Below are 22,204 nucleotides of genomic sequence, written 5' to 3'. Positions count from 1 at the left end.
AAAATGAACTTTGAACAGTTGACTTAACTGTTGTAGTGACTACATTTTAATGAACAAGTTGTTTTTACTTAGTAGCTCTATGCAAAACATTATCCCCCTTCTCTGTGTTGCTTTCATAAAGGTACGAAATTGAGGATGACTTCTTAATAATAATAAAATTTAAACTACATTAGCTATAGCCTAAGAAACTCTGGAGCCCAGGCTGGCCTTGAATTCTCAATCCTGGGATTGTAGGTATGCACTACCATGCCTAGCTGTGGCTTCTCCTTTTTATCACAAGTTGTAAGGAAAATATATGAATACTTAAGGCGAATGGATAATTTACCTGAGTCTCTGTTCTTAAACAAATGTCATATTCAAGTATTTAAAACTTAAACACTTAAGGTTGAAAGTTTATAGTTAACTCTTACTTGAGGCTAGTAAAAGAAAATGCTTATATTCATACACTACACATATAGTTTCTTGAATAATGTTTGAATGTTCCAAACTGTAGTGTTTAAATACAACACAAGTTTTTTTTAAGTCTTATTGTAATACAGCAAATTTTGTTCTTGACTGATGAGTAAGGAGAACACATTTAATTATCTAGCATGGAGAAAAAAGGATGAATAGAAAAAGGAATATGATATCACTTTAACTGTTTTCAAACTTATATATTTTGATTTTACAGATTTGGCCTCTGAGTGAATTTGGATTTCTACCTGACAGCTCGAATGGCCACAGATTTTCTGATGATTAGCAAGCATTTATTATTTTGACTTGACTGTTCAAGTGAAGTGAATTTACTTTACTTGAATTCACTTCACATCCTGTTCAGGTGAATTTATTACTGCATTCGGAACCATGTATTTATCAATAAACTATCTGCTATTCAGTTCTAGTTACTTTTAATTGCCACTGTCAAGAATAAGCAACATGCTATGCAAGTTGTATTAGTTAAGAATATTTGGATAAGAATGTAATTCAAGCCTGCAATTCCAGCACGTGGGAGGCCAGCCTGGGCTACATAGTTCCTGGCTAGCCTATGTTATATGATGAGAACCTGTCTCAAAAATAAATAATCCAAAATAAGTTTTACATATAAATTTTATGATATACAAATGTTTTTTCTGGAGGGGGATGGATGACTACCTCACTTGTATTTTGGTTTTGTAGGTACAATGAACATAATCTGATGTTCTTGAATGTGCCACATACTTCAGCCATATTTAGAAGTCAGAGTAGTAACTCTTTTCATTTACAAATCCAATGTGACAACACGAGGAGTGCGGCCTAATGAAGAGCTGCTCACTTACATGCTTGGCCCACTCAGTTGAAGTTAAGTAAAAAATCTTCAGTGATTCCACAAAGTATCCTCAGAGTCTTTAAATGCATTCTGATATTAAATACATAAAAAATATGACTATTACATCTACGATCTGTGTAGTCAGTAATAATTCCTAATAAAGGTCCATTTCATAGCAGCAATGAAAAGAGTGATTCCATATTCATAAACATAGGTAATTAAAACACTATCATAATAAGGAAAGGCATGTCCCAAATTATTTTTTAAAGCTTCCATTTCCTAAGTTACATTTAAAGGTGAAGATGGCTGTGTTCACAATTTTCTGTCTCCAAAGCTTACCTATCTTTCCATAGATGCCACTTCACCTTTACTGACTTTGAGATAACTTCATGGATATCTATATCCAGCATTTTTTATGGGAAAACTGGGCTTACATATTGTTCACAAAAATTCTAACTAATTCTAGTGTCTCTAGAATTTGAGATATGTATACAATAGGCCTATAGCTAAAACCATCATCTGCTAGATCAGAAACTTAATAACTACAAAGGAACATAATACTTTTTACCTAATAAAAAAGACATGGTGATGTTAAGAAAAAGAAAATTCTTATTTTGTACCAAGAAGAAACAAAAGTCCTCAGATGAGAAAACACAAAATAGAATTTATAATTCAAGTCTTTTTTGTGGCAACCTGTACAAATAAACAGCAATTTTCTATTAATCTGAACTGGCCTTTGCTTGATGATCTTGTATTTTCTTAGAATCCATTTCCTTGAAGCTTGAGTGGTCTTTTCTCATCCTGTCCGAATATGCAATGACAGGATTCCAAGTAGTGAACTAAAACATTTTAGCAACAATGAAGGAGTTCTATAACTAGTGAACATGTATCACAAGCAATCAGATTAACATCTTCGGCTTCATCCTTGGAGATGGTGTATTTTCCACCACATCGGCAACTCAGAGAGAAAGATTGATCATCTGCAAAGAAAACAAAATAGTGCTTCAAATGCTTACCAACAACTACTTTGTTAATACCCTTCAAAATGCAGTTCATTCCACAGGAATTGAAAAACAAAAGAAAAGCTCAGAAAAGATAAAAATGTGTTTAAAAGAGAACTAGAAAAAAATTTCTTGCATAGGGGCAGTGTTTCTAAAAATGATCTGCTAAAGAATCCTTAGCTGTGGAAGAGATGGACTGAAGTTTAAAAATCAATAACCCAAAGATTCTGATGGGGAAAGGGGATGCGCAGAAGTAACCTATGAAATTGTTAAAAGTTTTCTGTTTTCTTAAGACTCATGTAAACTTTACATTCTTCACAGCAATGTATTTGTCTAAAATATTACAGCGAAGCAAAAAGAAAAACAGCAATACCTATCTCACTCTTCAGAAGCATGGTATTTTCCCTAGAATGTACCTTCCAGAGGAAAATGCTACCTCAACTGTTTATCAAGCTAAGTATCTATATACCTTCTGTTCTGGATCACGATTTCAAGAATCCTGACTTAAATACAGAAGCACAATACCACATGAGGTTTTTTGCTGTGAGGTATTGTATGTATATTTGCTTGGTGTTTACAAATGATATATGAACCAGTAGGAAAATAATTGATGTAAGATGCTCAAAGGAGGCAGTAAGTCTTGGCAATAATGGCACCGATAGGTTTCGGTTCTTACTGCACCCTTAAGCTTCCGTTTCCCAGGGTCATGGTCCTGCCTCAAGTCTAGCCTGAATCCTCCTTCTGCCCCAACCTCCAATCAGCATGAACCATAAGATCCTAACCAATCAGATCATGCTGAGTCTCACTGATGGGCATTTAAGCACCTCTCTCTTTCTCTCTCTCTCTCTCAAGAATCTCTCTCAAGAATCTCTTGGCCAGATCACTCCTCTCCAGGTGGTCCTTTTGGGCCTACATTTCCAACAGTAGGGTTAACATTTAGCCTCGTAATGGTAGAAATCTTAAGTCTGTCATTTTCCTGCAAGCTTAAATGTTAGCGTCCTTGGGCTGAAAGAATCTCTGATTCTTCTGGTCTTCTATTTTACTGGGAAGCAATTTTTATCAAAGAAAAATAACATTCCAATTATAGTATGTATTTTACTGCCATAATTTTTGTTAGAGATAAAGGAAGTCACAAAAGATTCATAATTTCCCACAATCAAATACCTTCAATCAGTTGTCAAGGTTGATTAACATTTAGATTTCATTATATGCACAGAAAGAGAGATGGAGATTCAACTACCTTGTGGTTGCTCTTTGTTGAGTTTAGTCTTGGAAAAATTAGCAATTAAGTAAGGCAACTTCAAGTTTCTTTTATCACTTAATCCTCTTTTATTGTTTACCACAATGTTTTTTTATTTCTTCATAAAGAAAAAAATTCATTCTTGAATTCAGAAGCACAAACATCTCTTCTGCTTAATCCAATATATTATGTACTTGACCATGTTTCCAAAGTGAGTTGCTTCATTATTAACTTGTCTGAAATGCATATATTCTAACCATTGATTTTCTTAAGCTCACTCTCCCCTTCTTGTTTTTTACCACCTCAATGAACACTGAGAAAAAATTTCAGGTGACATGTGGTAGGTAAATGGCACAGAGGATACCATGGGTTACTGTGGAGTTTTGTCATAGACAATTTCAAATGTTAATGCTTACTAAAAATTCACTACTTGTGGAAATTTCTTATTACATAATGCTCTTAAAGTGATAATCTCATAGAAATCATCTTAAATATAATGAAAATAGGCCAACAAAATGGCCAAGTCATAAAATAAGTAAGGCAAAAGGTAGTGTCAACCTCTCAGCAGTTCCAGGTATGCCTTTTAAGCACAATAAAATTCAACATTTCATACTGATTTTTGGTCAAGCATCTGACAACTTGGCTATGTCTACCATGTGGGGTTTTGCCACCTTTTCTCCTTTCCTGGATCTTCATCATCCAAGGGCATTGTGAAAAGGATCCTGAAGGAATCTAAACAACTTTTTACTTGCTCAATTGATCACACTTTTTATTTAAGAGTATGCTAAGGCTACTCTTTCCCACTCCAATAAAAAATTGTAGTTCAACACTTGCATAATTATTTTTTAAGTATTCTGTAAGAATACTGGCTTCATGCAGCTGTTGTTCAGTATTTTCTCTCAGGAAGATAAGGATTATTTCCATCTTTACAATGGTAAAAACCCTTAAATAAACAGCAAAGATATTCTGTACTTTTAAAATTACCTGTTTTGTTTAGTATGGCTTTGCTAGCTGTAGTTGGGATTATTCTGTCTCTTCACTGTGAGGTTTACTTCAGGGACTCCCAGGAACAATTACACACTTTTGACAATCATTGATGATTTCATGTTATACATTTCCTTCAACATGCTGGCATTTTCACTACCAGAAAGTCCATGTATTTATTGACTGAATAGATGCTTCAACAATTATTTTTAATTTAAACTATAAATACTTAAAGTTATATTAATAATAAAACTTTTCAAAGGTAAATGAAAGAAGAAAAATTACAAAAACCAGTTTTACTACATTTACACTATTAGGAATTATTAGTAAACAAAATTCTCAGCTACACAGGAAGCATAAGGAGGAGGATCACAGTCAAGGATGGCCTGGGCATAAACTGAAGACCTTATCTGAAAAATAAATATCAAATAAGAGCCGGATGCCAGTGGCTCACTCCTGTAATCCTAGCTACTCAGAAGTTAGAGATCAGGAAGATCGTGGTTTGAAGTCAGCCCAGGAAAACAGTTCACAAGACCCTGTCCGGAAAAAAACCCATCACAAAAAAACGCGGGGAGGGGGCTGATGGAGTGGCTCAAGGTGTAGGCCCTGAGTTCAAACTCCAGTACCACAAAAAAATTAAAAAAGAAGAGCCGGGTGCTGGTGGCACACCTATAATCCTAGCTACTCAAGAGGTGGAGATCAGGAGGATCGCAATTCGAAGCCAGCCTGGGCAAAAAGTTTGCTAGACCCTATCTCAAAAAACCCTTCACAAACATAGGGGTAGTGGATTAGCTCAAGGTAAAGACCCTGAGCTCAAGTCCCAGTACTACCCCCCTCAAAAAAAAGGCCTGGGGCATGGCTCAAGTGATAGATTGCCTGCCTAGCAAGCATAGGGCCCTGAGTTCAAACAGCAGTAGCACCAAAATAAACAAATCAAATAAACATAGAATTAAAAACAGACCACATAAACACAGAGAGAGCACCAAGCTATTCTTAAATTAAGATTTCCAAATATTCTATAAGGTTTCTTTTTTTTCTTTATATAATAATTTCTAGTATTTCTCTTCACTGTACATAAGACAAAAAAAGAACAAAAGAAAAAAAATCCAACCTTGGTTCCAAGTCATTTCTTCAAGATATACTTGAGCATCTACTGGTCCCATATTTCTTAGTTCATCAGCTGTAAAATACAAAATGAGATAATTTTGATATTTTTACTATGAAGAATGCTGAAAAGGCATCGCCAGTTGGCTATTACATTTCTTATTTACCTATCATTTTAAATTTTGCTTACTACTTTTGACAACAGTGTTAAGGCTACTTGACTTCAGCTAACTAAAAGTCTAGAACATACTGCTTGTTATAAACATTAGCAGTTAAAGTCTATCCCATTTTCCTCAACTATGCAATGTGGCAAAAGCATGAAGTCAATTTGATGATTTCTTTCATCAACTAATAACCTCTACTTTATGACACTAAAACTTTTTGTCAGATAAATTTTATCTGTAGCTAAGAAGGCATTTTAGACCTGGGTAAAGGCAACTATTTTGAACTTAATTATAATATTTTATTAGCTTTCTAACTTTAGATATCACTTGTTTCATCTTTATGATAGGAGTTTTATCTCTTCCTTATTTACTTCCTATTTACTATGGACTACATGATGTCCTCCAAAAATTTATATGTTGCAGCCCTAACCCCAATGTGACTATGTGAAGATAAAGTTTTTAGGAGGTAAATAAGGTTAAAAGAGGTCATAAGCTTGGGGTCCTAATGCAATAGTATTAGTGGCTTTTTTAAGAACAGGGGGAGAGAGAGACCTTTTTTCCACATCCACCCATGTATGGAGGAAAAGTCATGTGAGGACACAGCAAAGGGAGGCTGTCTGCAAGTGAGAAAGCTCATCCTTATTACTAACCTGGCCAACACCTTGATCTTGTACTACCCAGCCTCTAGAAATGTGAGAAATAAATTTTGTTTAGGCCATCCAGTCTATGTCATATTGTTATGGCAGCTCAAGCTGCCTAACAAGTATTCTTTAAATCAAATGAAATCAGGTTAAAAGTGCTTTAAAGAGTAAAGCTCTACCCAAATTTAAGGGAATGTTAGTCATCTGATTGCAACCAAATAACTAACTTATAATCCCACAACATGACTTTATTGTGTTGATGTTCCCTTGCTGGCCAATATTTTCACTGCAGATGGAAGGTCCAAGGGAGCCTGGAATCAACATAAATATAGTTAAGAGTATTGTCTATGTAGTAAAAGTATGCTTGCTTCTCTTCTTAAAACAACTGTAGGCTGGGACAAAGAAATCAAGTACAGATAGGAAGCACCTGTCTTTGTTTTTAAAGGCATGTTACATTTCTTGTATGCTTGTATTCTTCTAGAAGTCAATGCTTAAAAAAAGACTACTGAAATCCAGCCCCCAACTCCCATGAAATTTTCTTTAGCTGTCTCACTAGTCTCTTGTTCACTTGCTGAGAATACTTCCCTTTGTTCGGTTGTGTGAATGCCTACAATTTAATTATATTTAATAACTGCCTGTTCAAAATTTATTGGTGAGTTACACAATTTCAAATAGATGAAATTTTTTGAGCTAGCCATAGATTTCCATTAAAGTATGTCAAATATTATACCACTTCATATTTACTGGGTACCAACAATCTATTAAATTGTCTCTAAAATCCAAAGACACAGACTTTGCTAGTGGTCCAGTTAGTTCCTCTATCCCTGTGTGCACACTGAATAGCTTATATAGAATGTATCAGTATGCTAAGAAATTTCTGAACACAACTTAATTTCTACATTCTATACAAAGTACACTTTGCTATCAAAGTCTCAAGGGTGGGGGAGGAACATATTTTATTTTCCTACTAGAAGGACCAACATGGTTTTCTGTAATAGAAAAATTAAACACTCTAAGATTTGAGGAATGAGGGTATTTGACATAAGAGCTCCTTTAGAGAAAAAATAAGTGTCATTAATTTACAACCAAGTTGCTGATACTGCAGGACATCTTATAGATATCTTAAGTAATTTTGAAATCAAAGCAAAGCAGACAAGGCACAGGTAATGACAAATCAGCTTTCTCAATCAAATCTATCTTGAATACTTTTTTAACTATATAAATGACAACTCACTTATATACCCCTTATACCATTTTTATTTAAAAATGATAAAAGAGAAATAACTTGCAAATATAACTGCCAAGCAAGTCAGGTTCCTATTGTTCTGCTTCTCTACTGGAAATTATTGTTATTCTCACCTAGTTACTACTTCATGTGCAATCCTTTCTATTATTCCACCCACTCAAAACAGTGGCTTTTACATTTTTATTATTATCTTTTCTTCTTTATGCATAGGAACTTTAGCACCTATTCTTGGTTAAAAGATTAGCATAGACCATCTCATGGCAAAAGAGAAAATAGAACACAAAAATGGTTAATACCTTACCAAAGGTCAGTCACAAGGAATATATTAAAATATTCTATTTCGGTGGCTTTCTACACATCTGTATATTGACCTGATTATTCAATACCAGGTGCACACAGGACAAGTTTCTGTGAAGATCCTGGTTTTTAAGAATCAGTATCTGACATAAAAGAGAATGTGCGGTACAATTCCCCATTATATGAAAAAATAACAGGCAAAACTTCCCCATGGTGTTGGGGGATGGAGGAATGAGTGTTGCCAGGAAGAAGTCACAAGGGGCCTTCTGGTTAAATGGGTGTGCTCACTGTGAAAACCTATCAAGCTATACACTTAGATTTCTGTGCTTCTCTGTATGTATGTTATACTTAAACAAGAAAAGTTTTAAAGGTGGTGTTTGTGACTCTAATGGCTACATTTTAAAAATAGGAACAAGAAAAGAAAAGTTAAAGTGTTTTCTTTGAAAGGACGGTAATCTAACAACTTCTGAAAAAAGACTGGGGGTGATTAACTCAGAAGAAAATTGGATCCCTGGAGAACTGTATAATGAGCAGGCCGGGAACATACAAATAAAGGTGACTCTAAATGTGGGCGGTGGGGGGTGACAAGATCCTTTGTTGAGAGGCAAGTGTCCAAAGATAGAGCAGTAGCAAATTCCACACCACTACCCCAACCCCCACTACAATTATAATGGAGCACAAACAAATCAATGTTTTTTTTTTCTTTTTAAACAATGACCTCTGCTTGTCCACCATTGTGGTTATAATTTAAAAAGCTTAATTCTTCCCTATCCTCTAAAGTAACTCATAGGAACCCTGTAATTAGCTTTGATAATTGTCTACTAATCAGGCATGGCAACTTCAAAAGAGATAAGTTAGTTCTCTTTTGTATTGCCTATTATAAATATTTTTGCTCATTGCAATAAAACATCTTAACTGGTATCTAGAAATGGAAATTCTATCTCAAAGTTCTGTTAATATACTACTACTAAAAATGTTGAGAAAACAAAATGACTTTAATTGAAGGATCAGATCCAAGATTTAAAATCTGGAATGTTTGCTACAAAATATTAATAACTATTAAAAAAAAGAAAACCCACAGCCATTTGTAAAGAAAGAGCACTTGCTGAACTCTAGCTTGAGTCCTATGACACTACATGATTTGATTCTTTAGAAGTAAGTGGATTCAACTTTTTCTAGGATATCTAGAAACATTAAAGTCTGTTCGCATCCTATCCTGTACTCACAGGCTTAGCTAAGTAAGGAAACAAGAAATACTTCCAAATTTACTTTTACATATAGAAAGTACTGCATTATAATTAAAGGGAGGTTCCTGAGGAATATAATGTAAAATCAAATAATTTATGTGGTTACTTGAAAAAGAATCTTTCAACCTTTAGAAGTATAGGCCCTTCTGACCTTGTGTTCTATTGGATTTGTCTGACAACAAGAGGTGAAAGAATTCTGTGGCTCCATTGTCTCAACATTGGGATCTAAGAAAACACTGGCAGGACTCATCAGAGAGGTTTATGAGCCTGCAATTCAAAGAGATTAAAAGGAAAATCTACTGAGATTCTTTCACACTGAAGAATAACATTAAATAACTATTAGCTGCTTGGTTCAGTAAAGCTTACTAGAGCTCTCGCTGGGTCATTCACAACTTTCTAAAAAGAGGAAAGGGTTTTTTCAGCTCCATTTGGGAATCAATAAATATTTCTTACTTCTTACAAGACAATGGAATTCTAGTCTTTTAAAGCTTCCTCCTAATGATAGTAAAATTTCTAAACAACTCTGTTTAATGTCTAGATAATTACACTTCCAATCCCAGGAAACTTTCTAACTGTAATTACAATAAAAATAAAAAATAACACAACCAAAAGCTATAGGGGAGAGGAACTTAACTTTAATCATAATGGTCGAGGTATTTAAGAGTCTCATTCAATCAAAAAGATTAAGTCCATCTGTCCATATTATTCATGTGTTAGAATGTCATATTATTCAAGTGATCATGTCCTTCAAATGTTGTCATGTAGCAATTAATCCACTGTTTTGTTTTTATGCCACTTTAAATACTTAAAGTTTACTCCAAACATAAAGGCATGTATGTGTGTAAATCAAAAGCAAACAGCAGCGTTGTTTTTTTAGATCTAACTCACTATCATACTGTCTTAGAGCCAAGTAATTTAATTTTAAACAATCATTCTTAAAAATCATTTCACTATACACATTAAGTTTTTTTATATAAGGAGTAACTTGAAAATAATCAGCTTCCTTGTTATTATGTCTCTGTTCTTGGAAAAGTCTGATAACAGAATGAGAATTAGACAACATTTAATTTGAAAACTTTATTAAATTATAAAGCCCTATAATCCTTTCTCAGATAAAGTCAAATTCACATTGAACAAAAATTATAAACTTGGAATTTAATTATGAACTTAAAGAACTGTGGAGCTTTTATAAACTAGATACAAACATAATACTCTAGAAAGGCACCAAGTGAACCCCAGAAACTGAATTCCTTCTGTTTCACAACAGAACAGGTAGAATAGCAGAAGACATAGGCCTGGCCTCTTGTTCTGATCCTCAAATTGCCTCATCTTGACTATGTGGAATTAAAAATAGTGGGCTGCACACAATTTGGTAGCCTAGTATACTGATTAAGACTCAGAGACGATGGCTGTGAATTCCTCCTCCCCTATCAATTACCAGCTATGTGACCTTAGTCAAACTACTTAACCTTTCAGAGCCTTTGACTCTTTCTCTGGAAAACAGACAATAATATCTTCCTCACAAAGATATTTACACAGTATTTAAAAGAAAGACAATTGCCACAGTTCTAATGCCCAATAAATGACAGCTACTTTAACTATTATTATCTCATAATTCTTGTGTTGAACTGTCTATACTAGACTCAAACAAGAAAACAACTAAAACCCAACCCATTATTAGTGGAGGGTAGATGGGAAGCTTCGAGTTCTACAGTTTTAGGAAGGCAACAACTCTTGATCTTGTCTGAGTTTGTAAGTTTGATGTACTTTGCTATTGCTGATCCCATTAAACCTGGCCCATTATTATCAAATGCACAGTCTATATAATTTATTTAGTCCTCCCAAGGTATCAAACAGAATGAAAAGATAGGAACTAGAGGAAAAAAAGTCAAAGTAATTTTATGGATTAAATTCAGAGGGTACCGATTAGAACATCAAGAAAAGTTTTGGAGAGAGGCAGGAGTGGGGAAGATGAGAGAGCTTAAGGTGGACATCAAACAGAGAATAAGCTGTGAAGAATCAGGATGGGAAGGTGTTTTGAATAGTGACAAACAGTATAAGCAGATGTGGGAGCACCTAAATGGACCACCAGAGGAGGAGATTCACTTTAGGTATGCAATAGGTGGAGAAGCTGAAAAAAGTTAACAGGGCCAAGCTTAAAAACTACTGTCTAGTTTGAATTTCAGGTAAATGATTAATGTTGTGTTGAGAGGGAGGGGAGTTATGAAGGTTCTTAAATAGAAAAAAGCTACATCAATCCAAATGTGAAGTACTGTGGGAGAAGACAGCAGTAGAGAACAGAAGACCACTAAGCAGCTTTGGAAATAATCTGGGTACATGTTATAACCTGGGGATGGACTACTATAGTGCCTGTGAGACTAAAAAATCACATAAGGGAAAAAAACTAAAAAAAAAAATGTCAACTGACATTTCTGATTCACTGGTTATAAACAGAGAAAAATAGAAGTAACTAGAGGGTAATATGAAACCAAGATGTCAAGTCTGAGGGAAAAAAAAGCAAGCAATGAGAAGGGTGGCCTGGTCTTGGTTTTGAACCCACTGATTTCAACTGGGTCAAGTAATCAGGTAGGAATTAGAAGAGAGGCCAATGTTGGAAACAATAACTTCCTAAAATTCTACTTACTTGTATTATTAAATCAGACCCCTGAATCATGTTCACATATTCCAGAATTACAACTGCAATCTTCACAGATTTTTCTATCATTTGAAACTAGCCAAATTATTAAAAATTTATGAAAATGAGCTTAACTTTTCACTGTAAAAAGTTATTTGGTTTCTAATAAAAGAAAAATAATGTAAGTAGCCATCTCATGACAAATAAGATTAGGAAGGGGACCTTCACAGAAAGTTTCATCTGTACACACTTCTTCCTCTCAAGATAATGTCACTCCCAACTGTCTAGATGAATTTTCTGCTTCATTTCATGTTTTACTTTTTCCCAGAAACGGTCACCAAAAAAACACACCGCCTGATACTTATGTTCAAGTTTTTACCTGAAGCAAATTTTTACAGCCAATTTTAAAATGCCTAAAATCAAATGGAAATCCTAATCCAATTCAAGTATTCTGTAAGGGTCAGTTTTAGGACATAATTTACACAATTATCTACTGGCCTGAAGTCATTAGTCCTAACAGTTAACCTAAATTCATACTATTTACATCTGAAAGTATGTCATTTCCCCCTAATGTGGAGTTTAGTCTTTTACCCTGATATCCTTTCTAAGAAGAATTTGCCAATTTTGAATTTAAGAAATTATCTGTTGATTTAGTTATCTGTTGCTTCATGTTGGTAGGTACATGTTACAACCTGGGGATGGACTACTATAGTAGCTGTGAGACTAAAAAAATCACATAAGGGGAAAAAAAACTCAAAAAGAATGTCAAGTGACATTTCTGATCACTGGTTATATACAGAGAGACATTCCTCATTTGGTTCAAGATTTACTTCCTTATCTTTTATTCCCAAATACTTCCTAATATTCCTAATAAAGGGATGAAGTGAACTAGTGAGCCAGGCTGCTTTGGATATCTATGTGCTTGACCAGTTGGCAGAATGAAGATACCACATTACCAAAATAATTCACAAATAGAGAACCAAGTTATATTTTAATAGAAAATAATATATTGGCAAGGATTCCAAATGTAATCCACTTATTTTTTTGAACATTATTTATTCTAATTAACTGCACCTGAAGGTTTGTCCCTCTTCAGGTCATAGAGAAGCTATATCACTCTATAAAGCCAGTGACACATCAGAGATCTGTTCGACTACACATTACAAAGCTATTGAATCATGTTCTCTATTATTTTCCCATGATATACTAATGTGTTTGTTTAAATGTGTTTAATATATGAGCAAACTCCCCACAAGATTTATAAAGGCATCAAAATCTATTCAATAGATATTATTTATGTGAATATTTTATAAATCCTGAAAGGGTTGTCCAAAGTGCTCATCTGATTGAATGAATAACTACATGCTTTTCAGGGGAACACTGGAAACAGCCTTTGGAAGCATTCGTAGAAACAATAAGTTAAATATGCCAACTGGAACTAATTGATTAAATTCACTAGTTAACATTGCTTTCAAAATGTATAATCTCTGGGAACTGAGTATTACTCATCCATCTCTTAGATTTGCTTTACTTCAGCCTGCACGATACTGCCCTAAAATGACAAACTAAGAGTATGGAAGTGGAAATGAGGGGGGAGAAATATGTATTTAAATATGTATTTAATAGGGTTACCTGCCCTATTAATAATTTTTCTCTATTAGAAATAACCCATTTGATAGTTTCTCTGATATGAATGCCAGGGGCTCCTTTCTTATACAACCATGGGCAATATTGATGAGGCTTCCTTTATAACAGCACCAATTCTGAGCTGTGAAATATGAAAAGCATTCAACATCAGCCAATAAAAGCAACTCTTACATCCTTCCCAACTATTAAGGAGGTCAAATTTAATTTAGAGATAAATTAATGTCAGGCAAGAAACCAACATACTTAAAGCATACCCTATCAAAATGAATTATCACTGCATGTAAAAAAAGAGTTCTGTGTAACAAAAGTTATTTCCATGTCTGAGGTGGGGGGGTGGTGACCCAGGAAAAAAACAAACAAACAGTGCTTTGACCTGGCTGTCACAATTCTCTCTCTCTTGGTAACCTATCCTGGTCTTAACAATTAGTCTTAAAGGTCTTCCTCATATCAAATCTAAATTCTCACAGTTATAAGATCAAGTTCATTTCCTTTATTTGAGAAGCCATTTATTGAAGGTTGCTGAAGAAGAAAAATTAATATTGGTATTCAAATAAACAATCAAAAGTAGGTTTCAGATTTTTGAAAAATAGCTCTGGTATGAAAGGTTTAAAAACAGAAAGTTATATTTTTGTTTTGTTTTTAACAGCAGGCTAGTCTTCATTTAAAGTTGAGACACAGCACTCACTATTGGGAGTTTCTGATAAAGAAGGTCATACTTAATACTTAGATCTGAGATATTAAAGTGTCATTACAATTATATGTCTACTGTCCTTTTGGAATAGCTTAATTCAGTAACTACCTACCCAAAAAACTTGCAAAGCAAACTGGCATTACATAAACTTCAGGTTTCTTATCTGAATCATGAATCAGGCTCACTTCTCACTGTGATCTGTCTAAACTTCATCGTGATCTCAATCAATTACCTACAAGAGCCCCCTGTCATACAGTAGGCCACAGGTGCTTCCTTATTAAAAGCTTAAAACCAAGCATTCAAAACTCAAAAGAAATTTACAATTCCAAGAACTTCTTTGAAGATGTTAATTATTTGTACTTTTAACATCTCTTAAAGCTTCCTTCATGCAATTCTATAATCATTTTAAGTCTAGTTTTCTATTTCTTTCCATTTCTACTCTACCCTACTCTATATCTTACTGAGGGAATATTTTATGACTACTGATCTCTCCCTACCTCCTTTGTTTTCATACAGCAGACTTCTAATCAATTTCACTGATATGTTCTTTATAGTACAAAGGTTATGGAGTGGTAAAAATGCAAACTGACACTGAAAATATATGACCTACTCTCTTTAGGATGCAGTTTTGTATGAATTATTCTTAAGCAAACTGGCACACCACACAGTAAAGATGTACAAAAACACAATGGGAGAACCATCACCTCCAGTAGCACCTGGTGCCTTTAGGAACATGGACTACCTCACATACAACATACTCAGGTACATTAGCTTCTGTACTTTCATAGAGATTATACCATGTAAAGCAAGACTGAAAGATCTATGGACAGAGCTTCTCATATGAACACACTTCTAAGTTCTTTCGCAAGAAGTACGCATTTACTAAAGAGATACCTATACCAAAGAAAAGACCCAACAGTCAACCCATATTTGAAAATCAATGCAAATTCTTTAAAAAAAGTACAAATACCAGGTTCTTAATTTTTTTTAAAAAAAAAGCTCATCAGTCTTTAAAAAAGTAAAAGGACCTTTGAGGTCATTAATGCTATGAGTAAATCATTATTAAAAACAAACACTCCAGTACATAAATGAATAGCTCATTAAGTCTTTTCACAAAGCAGTAAGATCCACTAAAACAGAAATACTTTACTAATACAACTTCCTCTGAAAACATGTACGATGTTTTATAAATATATCTGGCTTTATCCTATAATGATGTGTTTAGAAATAAAGCCTTACTTCTGAAATCAAATTTTCATAACCTTAGTAGCAGGAGCCTTAAAATCATTTGGTGAGGTTTGATGATGTGCCAGTGCAGGTCAAGAAGAGGATTCAATAATCAACTACACAGATAGTGGGCTTTTATCAACACATCCCAGTCAATTCTGAGCCTGATGTGCTATTGGAGAGAGCAATTGAGTGTTTTTTTTCCCACAGGCTGTAACTGATTATTGACTTCCCCATTAATATCTAGGCTGCATATTGAAGGTTCAGATAGAAGGCTGAGGGACTCCTTTCCCAAAGCCAGTGCTGAACGACAGCCTATCACTTCTTATAACTATAGTCCATGTGTGACAAACCTGACCTACATTTCTCCCTTTCTTTCTCACAACAGCATGTCACTGTTTTAAGAAGCTATTTTCTGAAAGCATAAAAGAAATGACTTTTAAAATTGCTTGGGCAATATGCATTCCGACGGCATCATTGTAACAATCTCATAAAGAATAGTTTATCCTGGAGATAATCTGAAACCTAGCCTAAAATGAGCTCAAAGACAACAGATTGCTTTATGATGTTTTTCTATATGGTATCTTCTTTTAGAATGTCATTTATACAACACAGTCTCAGAAGTACTACAATTAAAAAGTTAATACATACATAATTAAATTTAATAAACTTTTACATATATAAAACATATTAAATTAAAATGTATAATTAACATTTTTTCAGTAGTCACAAAAAGCAGCTTTCACACCTTACAAGAAGCCACATCCTAGTAGTTTTGTTAACTTCTCATAGAATACACAATAATCACTACTAAGACTGGACCAGAGGGTAAAGGCAGCAATGACTTGGTGAAAATGCTGGAAAATGTTCCCCAGGAGTGGCTGCAGACTGTGCCTCAAAGAGTTGCCCATAGCTTGTGGCTCCTTACCCTAAGTACCTACCATGTTGCTGCAGGTCATACTCTTTTTTTGTCTCTTCATTCCCTAGAATTTTCCATGCCTGATCAATTTCGATGAACTTCTGTATACATTCCTCCACTGTTTCTGCTGGCACATCTGTACTTTGTTTATCTGGATGATACTGCCAATCAAAAATAAGGGAGTAGGTTAATAGTGTTGAGTGAGGGAAGGTTAAAAAAATGTAAATCTGAGCTTTAGTTAAGAAAAAAGATAATGAGAAGATGAAAACTAAGATGCCAAGGCAATGAGACAACAGTGTTGGGCACAGGAGACAACTGCCAGGTTAATTAGACCATTGGAGTAGCTATAAATCCACCAGTGACATGATCTGTCACAACGTGCAAAGACAGCATTTTCTGGATAATTTGCTCATGGAATCATTGATCTCATGGACAATTTGCCTAGAGAAGATGACTAACACAAATAGAAATAGGTACGTGCAGATGAACAGAACATGAAAAAGAGCACAAACTCTGCAGCATAAGAAGCTTTCTTTATATAATATACTTGGCGGCATATATCATTGTAAAACAAACTACTAGTTTTTCCTATGAAATTAGATTATACAATCATAACTTAAATTAACAATGTATCTGATTATAAAACTACAAGGCCTTTCATATTCTTTCTCAGCCTCAAGGATTTTAAAGTCATAAATTCCCAAATTTTTATTAAAAATTGCTTACTCTAGGGCAGATTTGTAAGAAACAACTTTCAGAAAAATCCATTAAAATTTATGAATATAAATTCATTAAAGACTCCTTCTCCTGTGAGTTTTCTAAGAAAATGTTAATGTTTTCCTATCCAGTGATTTTCTTCAATGTTATTTACTCAGAAACAGTTTTGCAGCAACTCATTAATTCTCAAATGCTAATATAAATATGGTTCGCTGCACACCTCATTTATACTATCCCCTTCCTTCCTTTTCTTTTCCATACAGTTCTCCCTTTTCTTTTTATCTAGCAGTTGTTGTGAAAGAATCAGTAAGTCATTTGCTTTTTAGCAACCTTTCAAAGGAATGAGGAACAGTTTCTAGAGACATTTTACTTAAAATATGGTCATAGTAGCAGATTCTTAGGTATGTAATTTTTTTCATTCTCAAATAAAGAAGGAACCACTTGGAAATATTTATCCAGAATTTTCAGCCAGCAATTATTCTGCAAGTTTTATCAAATGTATTAAGAAAATATTTTAATTTCAAAGGAAACAGGAATTTCCCTTGACTGTAAAATAGTTTTACTTCTTTACTAATTTTCTTTATTTTTCAAGTTTTCTTACTAATTTTTCAAGTTTTTGCAGTAGAATAGCTACATTCACATTTCATGACACATCAGTGTTGATGGTTCATATATTCAGCAATTAATGATACAATCATATAAATTCACTCATAGCTTTGCAGACATCAAAATTTGTAAGTAGCATGTCACTTTTTATTCAAGTTTCTAAGGCCAAAGTTACTCAGTGAATTGTGGCAAGTAACTGACTTCAATTTCAAGTCCCAAATGCAGCAAGGATGCAAGTTTCTAATTTATATCATGGAAATTGCCTTTAAGTGTGGATCAATTTCCAAGATGAACTTCTCCATACTCTTGATGATCCTTACTACTAGACCAAAAGCTAGTCTGATATTTGGTTACAAAGAGGAATAAACATCAAATGTACTAGAAGAAAGATTATAGGACCAAAGGAGAATTAGGCTTTTACTTTCCCTTTGGCAAGGGAAAGTATCAATTATCAATATTTAAATACTCAAACTAAAATAGTGACTGAAGAAAAGGAAAAGAAAGAAAAGCTTAATTGTTTCTAATCTGGCCATGACTTATTTATGATGCCCATAAAAGTTACTTGCATATCCTTAAGAGTCGGGATATCCAAGCAACATACCAAAGCCAAAACAAAGTTGGCCTGCATTAAAGTTCTTTGCTGATGCATCCCTCCAACATTATTTGTGAAGATGATTTGTATAACAACCTTTCTCTGATTCAATGTTGTAACATGTAACAAACATAATTAATGCCACCAGTACACATTTAAGGTATATTTACCTGTGTAAACTCTTAATATCAATATGTTACAAACATTAAGTAAGGCCCTGGAGAAATCATTCTAAGCTTCTAATTTAGAGCAGGAGTACAGATTTAAAACTAGATAGTTTCTAACAGGCCACTACAGAAAGTCTACTTGGTAGACACAGTCATGTACCAACCTGACCAAGAAAGCCCTATGATACAAGGAATTAGTTCCTCTCTACCCCAAACTAAAAGCCATCACAAAATTTTATTATGAGTTACACATTAGTTCTATGATAGCCAAAAATTCAATTTAATATCTTTCCCTAATTTGGTATTTTTCTTGATTACTACTGAAATAAGTAGCTTACAATCAGAGGCTTTTAAGTCTCTTCTGTTCTGTTACAAGAATTCAATATCATTTCATGACATCCATTTAATGGATGTGTTCTGTTATAAAATGACAATTATAGCAAGAAAATAAGTATGTCATTTGGGGTGCTAAAAGCATCAGACCAATCTGTTTTGACAGCAAGTTCCAAAGCAAAATGAAGGTCTAAAAAGAAGTAATACAACCAGTATTAGGCAGATAATGGTCCCCAAAGATATCAAGTCCAAATCCCTGGTACGTATGTATGTTACTTTATTTAGAAAATGAAAGAAAGGAAGAAAGAAACCTGCAGATGTATGTAAGTTAAAGATTCTGAAATGGTGGGATTATTCTGAATGATCCAAGGGGACTCTAAATGTAATCAAAGTATTCTTATAAGAAAGAGGCAGAAGGAGGTCTGACAAACACAGGGGATAAAGTAATATGAAGACAGTGTTGGTCTTGAAGACTAGAGCAATGCATCCACAAGCCAAGGAACATTATGGTCATCAGAAGCTAGAAGAGACAAGAGATTTCTCTTCCTCCAGAGCCTCCAGAGGGAGTGTAGCCCTCTCTGCTTATACCTTGGTCTCAGTTCAATTATACAGACTTTCAACTTCCTATTCTACAAAACTGTAAAAGAATAAATTTCTGTTTTAAGTGACTGAGTTTTTGTAGTTTGTTTTTAAAACCATGAGAAATTAGGGTCTCAGACTTCAGCCTGGGGCCAGCCAAGGACTACAACCCTTCTACCACTGCCTCCCAAGTAGCTAGAATTACAGACATGCACTTGTGTTTTGAAGCAGGGTCTTACTAACTTTTTTGCCTGAGCTGGTCTTGAACTATCTCCATCTTTCAAGTGGTTGTTCACCACAACACTTGGCCCTCAATGACTAAGTCTATTAATAAAATGGTGTCAAAATTACTTATGTTCTTTATCTCAAAAATCTGGTATGACTCTTTATTGCCAATGGGGGGTAAAAAAGCCCCTTTAGGTTTTAAGACTTCTCAATCTCAGAAAGTATGTTTATTTTTTTCCTATAATTTCTAAATCTGAGACTTCCTGTAGGAGGCAGGCTCAATCATTCCTCCTCCTCCTCCTCTTCTTCTTCTTCATCATCATCATTCAAGCACCAGGCATTTTTCTCTTGTTGTCAAGATTTATTTTATTTCTTATCCTTTTTTCCAATATTTTCCATTAGCCAAACCTTCCCACTGTGGAGAGCCCAAAGCTATCCCAACTTCATACATTCATTCATCAAATCAAAGATAGGTATAATTTAAAGCATTCTATATTCTAAAGGATTACTATGTCATTGCAAAACCAGAAACAGACCAAAATAAATAAATAAATAAAACATGGACTTCCTTTACTTCTCAGAATAATTCCACCGGAATCTTAAAAACAACAGGGAGTTCTGAGGACATTCACCACTCAAACAGCAAAATTATACTCCTTACTAATAGAGGCATGTTCTAAAACTAGTGTCACAAATTCATTCATTTTAACTGATTTCCATTTTTCACTTCAACTGAAGTGTATTTTGCAGTAGATGGAAGAACTCATTCTACTGGAAGCAAAGAACTCAAAATTAAGAAATCAGCAAATCTTGCAAAAATATACAAAATAAAAAATTTACGAAGTTGCCATTAACAACAGCCTAAAATAACAATGACAAAACACTCCACAATAAACCAAACGGAGGATGTGTAAGGCTTCTACACTAAAAACCATAAGATATCATTAGAGAAAACAAGGACCTCAACAAACAGAAACAAATAAATTCAGGGATAGTAGGATTCATGTCCATTTTCTCCATAGTGATATAGTAATGCAACCCCTATCAAAATTCCAGCACTTTTTAAAGAAGCAATTTATTATAATATTTATATTTCAAGACTTAGTGTAAGTAACCAGTAAGCAATCACTGTGCTGTAGTATTGGCATAAAGATACACAAATAGTTTCGTGGAACAGAATAAAGTCTAGAAACAGACCATACATACATAGTCAACTAATGTTCAACAAAGGTATCATAACAATTCAATGAGAAATGTATTTTATGTTAGCTTTCTGTTAATATAACAAATACCTGAGATAAATCAAATTATAAGGAAGAAAGGTTTATTTTGGCTCACAATTTTGGAAGTTTCAGTCTATGAGCAGCTGGTCTTATTTCTTTGGGCCTGTGGCAAAAAAGGCTTCATGGCAGACAGAAAGCAAAGACAGAGGAAGAATCAGGGTCCCCACAGCCCCTTCAAGAATATACCCTCAATGACCTAACTTTCTTCTACCATCTAAAGGTTCCTCTACCACCAAATAGCACCACAGGCAAGGGACCTAGCCTTCAATACACAGCTCTAGGGGATGTTCAAGATCCAAACTATAGCAATATTTATGACAAATGGTTTTTAAACAAATGGGTATCTATGTGGGAATAAAAAAGAAAAAAACTCTAAAAACCTCAATTGCTACAATTGCTATCTCATTCCTTACAGAAAAATTAATTCAGGATGAATCAGAGACACAAACATAAAATACAGAACTGCTTGAGCATGGTGGCATGCACCTTTAATCGTAGTCTTTGAGAGGCAGAGGTAGAAGGACTGGAGCGCTAGGCTAGCCTGGGTTACACTGCAAGGCTGTCTCAACAGAAACAATGGCTAGAGATGTGGCTCAGAGGTAGAGTGCTTGCCTAGCACATATAACGCCCTGGGATCTATCCCTGGCACTGCAAAAACGAGAAAAGACACAGAACCATAAAATGTCTCCAAGAAAACAAAAGACAATACTTTTTGCCTTTTAGGGTATGCATAGATTACTGTGACAGTAAACAAAAAAGCACAAACTGTATGACATAAAACTACACTTGGTCTTAGCCAAAAGACCAAGATTAAGAGATGACACAAAACTGGTAAACTGACTTTCATCAAATTGTAAAACTTTACACTCACCAAAGACACCCCTAAGAAAGTGTGGCAGGTCTTGTATCCAGAATATACAAAAAAAACAAAAAAAAAACCAACCCTACAAATCAGTAATAAGATAAACTAATTAAAAATCATGGGAAAAATACCTGAATATATACTTTTCCAACCAAAATTGACAAGAAGAAGATGTTCATGTGACCTTACAACTTTTTCATTAGTTATTAGAAAAATATAAACTAAGATCACAATAAAATACTAAATGAGTCTTACAAAATGACTAAATTTTTTTTTTTAAAGAAATAACACCAAATGTTGGGAAAGACATAGAAAAACTGAAACTCTCATACACTGCTGGCAGGAAACTATGTGGCAGTTTATGTCTACCCCATGACCAAAAATTTTCACTCCTTGATTTTTATCTAGAGAGAAATAGAACCTAAGAACACACATTCACAAAAAGACACATCTTTATAATATTATTTTAAAAAGCCAAAAACTGGAACCATAAATGCTTATTCCGCATAAAG

The 22,204-nt window shown here is 34.3% G+C and overlaps 1 protein-coding gene and 1 pseudogene across 12 annotated transcripts in view; one reads left to right on the top strand and one right to left on the bottom strand.

The window, feature by feature from the left end:
* The window catches only part of LOC109676735 (doublecortin domain-containing protein 1-like), a 1,027,711-nt pseudogene that overhangs the window by 837,006 nt on the left and 168,501 nt on the right, over positions 1-22,204 (top strand).
* LOC109677192 (dnaJ homolog subfamily C member 24-like) overlaps positions 1-22,204 on the bottom strand; it is a 929,921-nt gene that overhangs the window by 882,422 nt on the left and 25,295 nt on the right. For all 12 annotated transcript variants that reach the window (XM_074060656.1, XM_074060657.1, XM_074060651.1 and 9 more), the window contains exons 3-5: positions 16,351-16,489; positions 5,622-5,690; positions 2,020-2,265 (exon numbers count right to left, since the gene is read on the bottom strand). In XM_074060656.1, coding sequence (XP_073916757.1) covers positions 2,135-2,265; positions 5,622-5,690; positions 16,351-16,489 — 339 coding nt within the window. In that variant the 3' untranslated portion in view covers positions 2,020-2,134. The remainder of the gene's footprint in view (positions 1-2,019; positions 2,266-5,621; positions 5,691-16,350; positions 16,490-22,204) is intronic.

This window comes from Castor canadensis, chromosome 18 (genome assembly GCF_047511655.1).
Source record: "Castor canadensis chromosome 18, mCasCan1.hap1v2, whole genome shotgun sequence".
Classification (NCBI taxonomy): Eukaryota; Metazoa; Chordata; class Mammalia; order Rodentia; family Castoridae; genus Castor; species Castor canadensis.
The sequence above is the reverse complement of the archived record's forward strand: the minus strand, read 5'-3'. Positions and strand labels throughout refer to the sequence as shown.